Source organism: Doryrhamphus excisus, chromosome 17, assembly GCF_030265055.1.
Source record: "Doryrhamphus excisus isolate RoL2022-K1 chromosome 17, RoL_Dexc_1.0, whole genome shotgun sequence".
Classification (NCBI taxonomy): domain Eukaryota; kingdom Metazoa; phylum Chordata; class Actinopteri; order Syngnathiformes; family Syngnathidae; genus Doryrhamphus; species Doryrhamphus excisus.
In genome coordinates, this window is record NC_080482.1 from 1,510,125 (window position 1) to 1,522,117 (window position 11,993).

At 42.5% G+C, this 11,993-nt stretch overlaps 2 protein-coding genes across 4 annotated transcripts in view; one reads left to right on the forward strand and one right to left on the reverse strand.

Moving 5' to 3' along the window:
* Positions 1-2,674, reverse strand: part of LOC131105249 (RNA-binding motif, single-stranded-interacting protein 3-like) — a 166,447-nt gene extending 163,773 nt beyond the window's left edge. The window contains exons 1-2 of one of the 3 annotated variants that reach the window (XM_058053170.1): positions 1,494-2,667; positions 757-861 (exon numbers count right to left, since the gene is read on the reverse strand). The gene's annotated coding sequence lies outside the window, so the exon portion shown is untranslated. Of the gene's footprint in view, positions 1-756; positions 862-1,448 lie in introns of all 3 variants that reach the window. The other 2 variants (XM_058053174.1, XM_058053173.1) reach the window with 2 other exon arrangements.
* Positions 2,580-10,911, forward strand: azi2 (5-azacytidine induced 2). Its single transcript, XM_058053177.1, has 8 exons — positions 2,580-2,742; positions 4,302-4,550; positions 4,689-4,805; positions 5,613-5,712; positions 5,937-6,070; positions 6,253-6,317; positions 7,368-7,492; positions 9,923-10,911. Exons 2-8 carry the CDS (start codon positions 4,332-4,334, stop codon positions 10,348-10,350), a joined length of 1,188 nt encoding a protein of 395 aa, XP_057909160.1. The 5' UTR covers positions 2,580-2,742; positions 4,302-4,331; the 3' UTR covers positions 10,351-10,911.
* The last annotated feature ends 1,082 nt before the right edge of the window (positions 10,912-11,993 follow it).

The window sequence follows — 11,993 nt, forward strand, 5'->3', positions numbered from 1 at the left end:
AACCAAGTGGAAAGTAACTAAATGACTATAAATGACTATATTGTAAATGACATTTTAAAACTAAATATCCTTCAGGGTATGATGTCTTGTATTATTTATGCCATGATTTAAAAATACACTACTTTATAATTTATTCAATGACCCTTGAGTTCCGGCCATTTTAGACTATGTTGACTGGTATTTCAAGGCACACAAAATATTGCGTTCCATCGCTATCTAAACATGGAACTTACCAAAAGTAAGATGAGACACGTGTCTTTCATAAACTATTCATCTCCACATGTGTGTTAAAAATTCCCAACAATGCATGACCTTCTGCACGCTACATTCCTCAATGCTCTCTCACTTCCTCCTTCCTGTCATGGTAAATGGTCTTTGTCACTACGTTATACGTACCTGGAACCCAAATCGGTTCAACTGGGTTCTACACACATGCAGAACACGTCTGCATCCGGTCAGCCTATTTTTCGGCAGTTGCATGTTAGGCGTGTGTAATCTACGCCATTCGTCTATCTGTTTTACGGCAGCAAGCTATATAAGCTCCGCACCCACTCCCATAAACGTTATTATGATCATATCCATGGACAATTTATTAGTCCTCTGTTCTACACGAGCATGGGTCAAAGTACTGTGTGATTTTATTTGCTTTAAAATACATGTAAATTATTGATTGGTGTTAAAGGGGTGAAGGGCATATCACAGTCAAAAGAATTCCAAAATAAATTGAAGAGAATAACTTGAAAGTGTTGGCCTTACACTGAAGAGTCGTTAAGTAGAGTCTCTCCTGGTCCTCTTGACATTTGATGTCTGGCGTCTGTGCAATCTTCTCCTGAGCCATGAGAACCGCTTTTGGTTTGCACTCTGCAAAATGAGAAATATGCCACACGAAGTACATTAAAAGAGTTTGCAGAAAAGTAAAGTTATACATCTGAAATGATTCGATCCACTTATCAAATATCAGAACATTAATTACATCAATGAACTTATAGTTAATAGTAGCCTTTCTGAAATGTCACTAGTCAGTCTGACCTTTGAAGACTCGTATTAATTGGGCACATTGCCTGAAACTGTGATTTTTTTTTCAATTTAAAGTTCTGCCAGGGAAAATGAGTCTGATGAAGCTTTTCCACAAGACAATGCATTCCTTCATTTTGCCATCTCCAGTTGATTAAATCACGAGCTCTCATTTAAGTATGAAAAATGCTGCAGTGTCCAAACAGTCCAGTACTGGTCCTTGGGCAAGGTCGTTGTTCCATCATGTTTCCATTCCCATCTAATCACCTGTATAAACACTGGATTTTTGGCACTAACCACCACCAAACCCACACTGACTGGTAATTCAGTATACTCCTTTTGGTTTTTTTGCAGCACTGTGTTTTTATTTCCCATTTTGCATTCCTATGTTTTGTACATTAGTACGTGAGATGACTATAAGGTTTGGAGCGCACCTCTCTGACTCAGTCAGTCAGCAGGTTTGGCAAAAACAAGCTCACCCATAGGCTGAGAAGGTTGGGGACCGCCGGTTTGTTCTGGTCCCTGTTGTCTCCTGGCCTGTGTTTTCTGTTATTCTTGCAGAGTTCCTTGAGTGGGCTGGAGGTGAGAAGACCGGCCACACCCGAGGATGATTGCGCTTCTCCCCACTTAAGCTGACTGCTTGCAGCTGAGCCTTGCTGGTTCTTTGTTTCGGATGCCTGCTAGTGTTTTTTTGCCAGTTGAGTACATTTGCGTCCTTGCCATCCAGCCAGTTCTGCTAGTTTTTATTGCCTGTGTCTATCTCAGTTCTCTTTTGCCTGCACCACATGTGTCCACAGAGGGCTGGAGAACTGCAGGTTTTCTTTCCAACCAGTTTCTCCAGCAGGTGATTTAATTGACAGCTCCTTCCCTCAAACCAAAGGAGGGTTAATCATTAAAATCACCTGCTTTAGTAACCAGCTGGAAAGAAAACCTGGAGTGTCTCGGCCCTCCATGGCATGAGTTTGACACCCCTGACCTGCACCATCGTCTTGTCTTTATGGACAAGTATATTTGCATTTTCCTTATTAAAAAGCTGGAACTGCTACATCAGCTTCCTGCCTCTGCCTCAGGGGTCCAAAGCTTAATAAAACGTCACAGTCAAAGCAAACAGCAAAATTGTGTATATATTAGAAAAGAAATAAGGCAAAAAGGTACTAATAACCAATACTAACGCAAAGCTTTGTCTTTGTATAAACCACAACTATACTGACACAATAGTGACTTTTAAAACAAAAAGTAAGGAATGTTACTTAACAACTCACTTGTGTTTTGGGGTTTTTTGTTTGTTTTTGCACTAACTGGCTAGCTGGCTATTTAGCTAGCAGCTGAGCACATCACAAAAAGTGAAAGGTTGCACTAGAAGGTTGGGTTTATAGTGGTGATAATAAGGAATATCTGTGTTTAAGGTGTTAAAAATAATTACGTTAATATCCAGAAGACTCACTAGCTCTTGCTGCTTTTACCACAAGGGCTGTCCAAAGTGAACGGGGAGCTTTTATTTAGTTTTCCGGCTTTTACTGTAAAGGCAATTGAGGCTTTTATTTTGAAAGATTTCCTGCAGTGACGTCACTCCCGGAAGTTTTTGTTTCCTCGTCTGTCAGCTCTGTCAAGGTGTATGGGTCCAGCATCACCCCATTGTTTTCCTGTGAAATACGTGGCTGTTATCCATAAGAAATGGTATTCCCATCGTGATCACCCGACCTCCAAGTGAGGACGACGTTTTACACGGTCAGTGAAAGTCGTGTGCTGCAAAAAACTCGCTGCCTTTTCGGAACATAGCATCAGATAACCACAAGGCGTTAGCATAGCGCTAGCTTGCAGTTATTTCAGCTTGGCTCCCAGTTGTTACATGCAGTTTTCGTATCTTTGTGTCTTGTAAAACACTAGAAATGTTAACACAACCACATGCTTTAAGAATTTAAATCAAGCGTATTTGTTTTTTAAAACATTTAACGGAAGCTAAATGTAAAGATTAGCTTTGAATAACATTGATTGATCGATTGCTTATGTACCGAATATGGCAGCTTGTCATCGCCTATTTGGTCCAGCTTTGGTCTCCATTGTTGTCATGAAGCTTTGGGGCGTTGACTTGCCTGTTTGATAATGTTACCGCTCCGAACGATCTATTTGAACTTTCCCCTGTCTTCGCTTCCAAATGTGACATGATAATTGACGTTTTCACGTAGTTGTCCTTTGATGTTTACTTGTTACATTAGCTACATTTACTACAGATGTGCGAGTCGTGAGCGAATCGTTCAAAACTAGTGAGTTTTTTTTTTTTACTGAATCGTACTCGTCTCTGTTAACTCGTTCAGAACTAATGTGTGTCATTTCAACAAAGGAAAGAGTGAGTTTATGCATACGGCCCTGACACTATCCACACAAATACAGGCTATGGTAAACACATTGATGACATAATTGACGTTTGCAACGAATAGTTTTTTTTTTTTTAATACATTGCACAAAGAAAAGTGACAAATGGCGCACTGGGGATATACTGTATTAGCTCTGTGTCTTGTAAACCTAAACCCCGTAGAATTATTTGATTGACAACTTGTTAATATTAATTGAACACATGATGATAAATAAAATGTTGAAGTGTCACATTGTAATTTTCATAGTTTTAATTTTTAGTCCAGATACTAAACAATCATGTGTAATGGTGTTTATGATAAATGACAAATGATAATATCCACCAGTGTCATGTAAAATAACACTTTCCACAAATTTTTATATTGTTATTTTAAAGTTAAGTTGTAAAGTTATAAAAATATTTAAAAAAATATATATTGTGAATTTATCTTGATTAATCCAAAACATTTTCAGCAGACAACATGATTACTAAGATATTCGATAGCTGCAGCCCCAGTAGCTAAGTTCATATTGTTCATAATTCATTCCATAGTTAGTTTTGTATGTAGACGTTTGTACTTGGTGCATCCAAGACGGAATGCTGCTGAAAATGCTGCCGCTGAAGCTTGTGCCAAGTATTTTACATGCAGCGCTTTGGCCCAGCAGAGTGGTTGTGTTGGCAAAATGCTGATGCAACAAAGCATTGTAACCTTGTAGCTCAAGTTTTGCCTGATCCTAATCAAACCATCTGGCCACTTTGTGAGCGTTTTTGCATTTCACGTAAAAAAAAAAAAACTTTAACCCTTATGTAGCCTTATGTAAATGTAAAGCATGTTTTACATTACGTTTTTTTAATATATATAACAGAGGACCACTGAAGCTCTGATACCCCACACATACACTAATTAAGGAATCTGTCCTTTGCAATCCCACAGGTCTGTGCTGCATAGTAAGCCTGTGCAGCCATGGAGCCCCTGACTGTGGATGATGACATCTGCATCCTTAAGCACGAGACAGCCTACACTGCTGCTGGAGAGAGCCCCGTATCGGTGTGTGCTGGCGATGAATCTGTAGCTTCTCACTTTGCCCTCGTCACAGCCTATGAGGACATCAAGAAGCGGCTGAGAGAGACAGAGCGGGAGAACACCTTGCTAAGGAAACGCGTCAAGCAGCTGGAGGACAAGGTATTGTATTTATAGAAAAAGAAACGGTAGGTTGAAGTGATGAAATATTTAACGTCTCTTTCAGTTTAAAGCCGTCTGAATGGCAATATGGAGTGGAAGCAGAGTAATATCTGCACTCATCTTTTCTCTGTGTTCCAGCTCTTCCGGCCTGAGGCACCTCCATCAGAGGGTCCGCAATATGTGAACAAGGCCTTCAGCGCATATCGAGGTATCTATATTGAAAAGGAGGACCTGCAGATGGAGCTTAACAAACTGGTGCGTTTAAGTGATGAAAGGAATCTTCCTCATGCTTATTTGAAATGTTTTGCAAGTGGGGATGCTTCGATCGATCGGACACTGATAAGTATTTCTGTGGAAAAGCATATAATCAACATATGCCGATCCATTTCTTTGAAAGCCGATTACAAAAAGTTTTTTTGGGGGGTCTACCACTTGACCTTTCTGTTCCGTTCCCTCGGGATCTGTTAAGATGGTGGCCCCGACAGTCAGCGGCCATAGGATCTGCCCTAACGTTTCTCCCCGATACGGCACCCCTAGCAAATTGCACAATTTAAAAATGTACAGTTAATACATGTAATTGGTGTCGGACAATCACACTCATGGATGATCGGTAGTGGAATCGAAGCATCCCAAGTTGCAAGTAGTGTTATTATATCTTCATCTTCTAGATTTTCTACTATGTTTCCCATACATTCATTTGGCCACCACATTCCCAGCTCCATCAATACATCCATCATTTTCGAATCACTGCAGACGTGGCACTAATCCTCCTGTCCATCTCACATTCCATTCTTCCATCACTCACAAGACACAAGGCCCAGTGGTACCTAAACGCCTCCCTTTTGGGCAGGCTCTCATTCCCAGGCCGGAGATGACACCTTCACATACCCAGCTTTAATAATGAATAATGAATTTTACATACTTACTATTCTACCTTTAGCTTAGTTCTGTTGTGAACTCATAAGACCTCCAAAGTAAAACTCAAAGACCCGGGTTTTTGCATTGCTGTTATGCTCATTGTTCTCTGCCTTTGTCTCATTGTCTCTCCACTTTGGCCACCAGAAAAAAGAGAAGAATGAGAGTGAGCGGCTTCTGACAGAGCAGCTCCAAAGCAAAGAGCTGGAACTGCTTCAGCTGAGGACGGAGATGGAGACCAGCCAAGGTTTGTTGGGCGGAGCCAAAACTCTTATGCTTTGTCAGGCCAAAACAGGGCGGGCCCAGTCATGTGCAGACATTGACCGTGTCTCCAATCCAGAACCAGAAATAATGAAATGGTCTGTTGCAAAGCAAAATATGTAATTGGCTACATTTTCATTTCATTGTGATAAAATAGACTTCATTTGTACTCGGTACAATATATTAATATTGGCCAATATTTTTGTGCAGTGATGAAGAGCCTGAACAGCCCCCAAAACTACTGGCAGGTGGACTGCATCAGTGCCGAGCGAAAGATTCACAAACTTCAGGAGGAACTGGAGAGGTTGACACTGGAAAACAACAGACATCTGGAGAGGAGTGCGGTAAGAGAGCGTGGGGTCAACTGTAGCAAACACTGCATGGAGGCCACAACTGAATAAAAGCACACTTGGAGGGCTGGACTGAAATCGAGGCACTATTAGAGAGTGGAGTGGAGTGATGATACACGATGTTCATATGAATATGAATGAAAACAACGTCAGTCTCTCTAATGGCTCTGTTACAGGAGGACGTCTGTGGCCTCAATGGACCAAAGGTGGAAACGATATGTGATGAGAAGTTCATTGCCAGGTATGATGTTTAAAGCATAATCAAGGTTTCTGTGCAACTGGAGCCAATATTACCTCAACTAATTGATTCTGTGTAAGAGAACCCAGGCTGTAGTTTTCCTTTGTCGCCACTAGAGGAGAGTACAGCTTCATGCAAGAAGAAGCGCTGCTCAGAAAATGATTCTGTTTTTTCTTCACTTAAAGTTGACAGTGTCATCAGCACCTCAAGGCTTTGGTGTTTATGTGCATTAAAACCAGCTTCTGTCTGCTCTCCTGGGTTTAAATATGTGGAAACTGGAACTGTCCTCCACCTATTTTCCTACGATAAACACCTGTGAATTGGCATTACTGGAATTTATGAATGCATTTCTGTTTGTGTTGTTTCATGTGTCAGCACATCCTATGGTGTTAGCTTAATAATCATGCTTCTTGTCTTTAGTCTTGGTGTTAAAATATGCTGGTGTTAGGGCAAGATAAACATTTGCATCTAAATAACAGGTGTGGAAAGGACAGATTAGAGTGTTGCTGTACTATATAATATTTTCTGTTGGCTGCTTGGAATGCAGATTATGATACAAAAAGTCTAGTATTCTACTCATTACTTGAATTTGTTCTTTGCCTTATTGTTAATACGTTGTAACGCATTGTAATGCAATTCTACTATTATCTGCCATGTCAGCAACCTGGAAGTTCTCTCACTAACTAATTAGATCCTAGACAACACCAGAAGGTCTTCAAATGTGTTACTAACTGTGTTGAATCTGGCCACTCAGCAGACACCTATTGTTGCAATCACCATGCCCACGTGTTTTTATAAATCTCCATCCATGAGACATCTGTGTAGTACCTGAAGAGGACAAATGCGTTCACAAATTAGTGGCTGTATATCTTGGAGTAAGGTCCACGTTTAATCCGAAAGAAGCTAATCATATTCATATCACGGGTCAAAGCTGTGGAAAACACAGCTGTCTTCACGTCTCGTTTGCATTCAGACCATTGCAGCAGCGTGCAGCAACACAATGTGGCGACGCTGTAAACCTACTGTTAAAATCCAATTTCCTGTCATCTGCAGAGAGAAAGGCATGCAGCAGGCGTACGAGGCTCTGTGCTCTGAGATCAGCCGTCTACATTCAGGGCTGAGGCACCAAACGGGCCTGATTCGGAAGCTCAGACCATTGATCAGTGAGACAAGACAAGGTAAGGCACACACACATACACGCACACAGTGGAAAGTATTTTTTCCACAGAGATCCTGCCTACTCCTGTTCAGCTTTTTAACACCACTGCACTGATATCTGCACACACGGCCTTTCTGATTTAAACACCAGCAAACACTATCAATAAAGTATCATTACTTAATAGCAATAGTAAAGTTTGCGTACAAAGAGACCCCATACAATGCCTACATTTTCATTTTTTTTTCTTATAATAGTAGTAAATTTATATTCCCGTGTTGAGCGCAATATAGACATATTAATAAAAACAGCACATTTAAACTGTGCAACAAATATTGTGCTCCCATGACGGTGGAAATGAAGTTGCCCACAACTTGACTCACGTTTTGTTTGGTCAGCAGACCCAGCAACACCTTCCAAAGGTTCACATTAAAATAGAATAAAGTCAAACTTCAATCCGAGTGTTAAGACAAAAGGGGATTATAATTCCAGTTTCCAATGAGATACTGCATTCCCAATATGGCCTACACCTCTTGGACCTCGCAGAAACGTGGGTTGCAAAGTGGACCAAAATGTAATCGTACATAGTTTTAGTCACAGCCTTTAAAAATGTCAAATGCATTCTAGTTGTAGTCATATTTTCATCATCTAAATTGATGTACTTTTGGATGACTAAATGTCACATTGGCTGAAATTGATGTTGCTGAAGAGTCTCAATGACGACAACACTTCCCTCCAGAGCTGCTGTGTACATTTGTTTTGACTACTTATCTTGTTTTTCATCTGGGGGGGGGGGGGGGGGGGTGTTTCCTATGAGGAAAATTATTGGCCAACGGAAATAACACCGTGTAAGGCACTCGCACATTTACATAAATGAGTCACTTCGATGTGAGGGACAGACCGTTTTTCATAAAGTCTTCTCGGTTGTCAATCTGGGCCTCCTTCCATCGATAACAAATGAGCCTCTCGCGATGTCGAGATGGCTGGACCTTCCAAAACATTGGTGGATTGAATGACTGATAGCGAAACCCACATAAAGTCAATTTGATACCGCCCCAACAGCACATTGCTTTAGTCTGCATTCATAATGGTGCATTTAGTACCTCAGACGCATCCATCACCCTAAAAGAGCACAAGGAGAACCACAAAGTAGGATTTCTACAATGTCCAACCAATGTCCGTCCCCAAAAAGAGTAGAATAAAGTTGCATTGATGCATTAATACGTCTGACATTTTACACAGAGTCTCCGTGACCTGCTTCTGTGTGGCGTCTCAGACGTGCTTTTTGTTGGCGACGCGCGAGCGCTAATGTGGCTAACGTCAGAGTAAAAGTTACAGCTGCTTCTCCTCAGTGTTTCTTCCAAAGAACTTTTTCTCCCGCTGCTTCTTGTTGTCATTTGTATAAGGGTGTGAGAAGACTACGGATATTATCAAAGTACTCCCAACAGTTTGATAAAGGACATGATATTAGAACTGGATCCCCCCCCCCACCCCACCCCGCCTCTCCTCCCCCGTGATGATGTATTCTGCTCTTGCAGAGATTGCCTTTCTTGTCTATTCCCTTGGTGTGTCAGAAGAGGAGACCCGGAGGTGAAAATTAGAACGAAATATGGAAAGAAAATAAACCTCTGCCTATTTATTCCACTGAACGTGAGGGTAATCCTGGAACTTTGATGGAGACAGAAGGAGAAAGCAGGAATGGCAAAGAAAGACATTTCAAATCGTACTGAGGGCTGGTAATGATCCTCCGTTGGAAGCCCCTTTATTCAAATTCCAGACTCGGGAGACCATGGTGGGAAGAATGGACGGACAATCCTTTTAATTCCTTTTCAGTCATTTGATTAAACACATTATTCACTGGCAATGTGAGGAACGCATTCTCACACAAACCACAATGTTTTCCATTCGGGTCTCAGCACAAAACATATTCACCATCATATTAGAAGCAGGAAATAGTCTGATCTAACCGCATTCAGCATTCGGTCATGTTTGCTGGCAATAGAATGTGTCGCAGCCGTGGGTAACACACTTGACTCAAAGGTAAAGAAGGCGGCGGTTAATGGAAATAATGGAAATACGGTACATGATGCACGTTGATGGGCGGGTCATCTAAATACTATCATTTCTACTACAGACGTACGTTTCTATCTTTTGATCAACTTGAGTACTGATCATCAGGGTTCCTTGTGAGGTGACCATTTGTTGTTGTGCTAGTAGACTGGAACATGCATGCTGACATCCTGGTCAATGGTCATGTGACCTAGGCGGTGTGTTGCAGCACAGAAGCCCGTCTGTAGTTACCTTTAAATTATGGAAGTGCCAAATTGGCTTTAGTATTTTATTAATTAGTATCAACGCTTAGTATCAACGAGTAATCGATACTCGTGAGTATCATCGACCTACCGGAGAAGTTCACCCGATGACAACAACAAACGCTGTTTCCATCTTCCAGTTCCAATCCAGTGTCTGGAGGACGTGGAGATCAACCACCATCCAGTTCTCCGAGCCCCGGTACCCCGACCCCCGAGTGCCCCACCGCTGCCCTCTAGTTGTGGGCGCCCTTGTCCCCCCGTCGGCGGTCCAAGCAGCACTCTGCTCCCGGACAGTTTGAGGGAAGACTGCTGGTACAACGGTCCGTGGCCGACGCAGCAGTGCTCCGGAGAAGCTTTGGTCGGGAATGAGACCTCGTCTGTCGTTTTGCCCCCGCCTCCTCTTAACCAGGCCTCCATAGATGACAGCTCACGGTCCTTCCCCAGTCCGCCCAAGCCCAGCGATGCCCTGTTCTGGGAGGGGCACCTGGCTGCCTCCAGTTCATCATCCTCAATCGGAACCTGCAGCCCTCGGAGCCCTCCTAATACAGAGTGGGTCAAGCCCTTCTGAGGGGAACCTCAACACAGCGTGACTGAACCTTTCCAAGCCTGCCACATTGCTACCACCTGATCTGCCTTAAATTGATAAGATCACTCTTTTCTGAGCTGGACTACCACCTGTGGAACTACCTGAAGGCGAGAAGAGGCCTTTGGAACACCTGTCGGCTCCACACTGATGACCACATCCCATAATTCAGACGATGATTATGAAGGACCCGGTCCATCCATGGTACGCGTGTCCTTTCCTTTTTGTGTGCCTGTGTCTGCAGAGCAACGTGCGGTCGTGTGGACCCTCGATGCTTCCATCACGTCATTAGAGATCATCTTTCGCAGGGACCACAACCACGAGCATAGTCCTAGAACCCGATCCACATTGTTCCTTCATGCAACTACGTATGTACACATTTAATCTCCGTAACGTACAAACTATAGACTCGTTGGCCTCATGATTGTATGGAGGATTCTAGGAACGAGGCCTTGGTGTTTGATATGTATTTGTGTTGTGATGGAGAACTTTAGCCCAAAGCTAACACAGCAAAGGATACTGAATACACGTGCTTCAGTAGATGCATACCAAGTTGTTTTTGCAAATGGTAACGTTCGCTGGTCACGTAGTCACTTCCCATGTGTTTACTAGAGGCCTTGTTGACACTGCCAGCCCCAAATCTGGCTTTGTCCTACCCGGAAGCTTCATCCTGGACACAGGTCCTTCAAATCCAATATCAGAGCAGCGTCATGACGTCATGAAGAATGAGACGGTGCTGCTCAAATGTCAGCCATTTGAGTCCAAATACCGCCAGACAGGCAGTGACATGACATCAAACGTGTGCGTATGGTTGTGTATCTTATACATAGTATGGATTGTCTGTCACATGACCTGCAGGAAGAACAGAGCGCTGTGCGGACCCGGTCACTTGCAGGTCCGATTTGACCACATGGGGGTGGCATGACTCAGGTGGTAGAGTGGCTATGTCCCAACCTGAAGGTTGCGGGTTCAATCCTCCATCCTCCTTTGGTCATGTTGAAGTATCCTCGGGCAAGGTATCAGACCCCCAGTTGGTCCTGATGCTGCGTCATCAGTCGGTAAATGTGCTCATCGTGTCAAAGCGCTTTGGGTGCCTTGGAGGGGGGACAAGCGCTATACAAGTGAAATAACTCCAAAAATGTGCATTTGCTGCATGACCAAGGCCTAAAATGATACATTTTTTAATATTTTAATTTATAAAACAGGTTGAGACTAAAAATAGGATTCCATCATCGCCTTCACCAATGAGTTAAAGTTGATAAACAAAATTCACGTCAAAAATGATACCTTTCGTTTACATATTTGTGGCAGTACTACTGACAGACTAGTTTTTCATGAATATCTGACACGTGCTGTATTTTGGAAGAATAAAGGTGGGGTCCTAACCTAGTTTGGGGAGCTTGTGAATCACAGTGTAATTAAAGCCTGTACTGTGCTGATGTAAATCTATGGTGTTTTGCATTATGAGGGATGTTTGTCCGTACTATTTTTAAGTGTCATGAACATCAACTGAAGGAACAATGTACTTATTTGTGTAAGTGAAACGTATATGATGGGCTCAAGCACTCTGCCAAATGCAGTTTTGCACTCCGAACTTTGAATTATGTTTATCTTTCCTCGTTTTTTAA

Coding starts and splice junctions, on each gene's coding strand:
- azi2 (XM_058053177.1), top strand. CDS start 4,332: ATGGAGCCCCTGACTGTGGATGATGACATCTGCATCCTTAAGCACGAG. Junction 5,713..5,936: donor GGAGATGGAGACCAGCCAAG/GTTTGTTGGGCG, acceptor ATTTTTGTGCAG/TGATGAAGAGCCTGAACAGC. Junction 7,493..9,922: donor GATCAGTGAGACAAGACAAG/GTAAGGCACACA, acceptor TCCATCTTCCAG/TTCCAATCCAGTGTCTGGAG.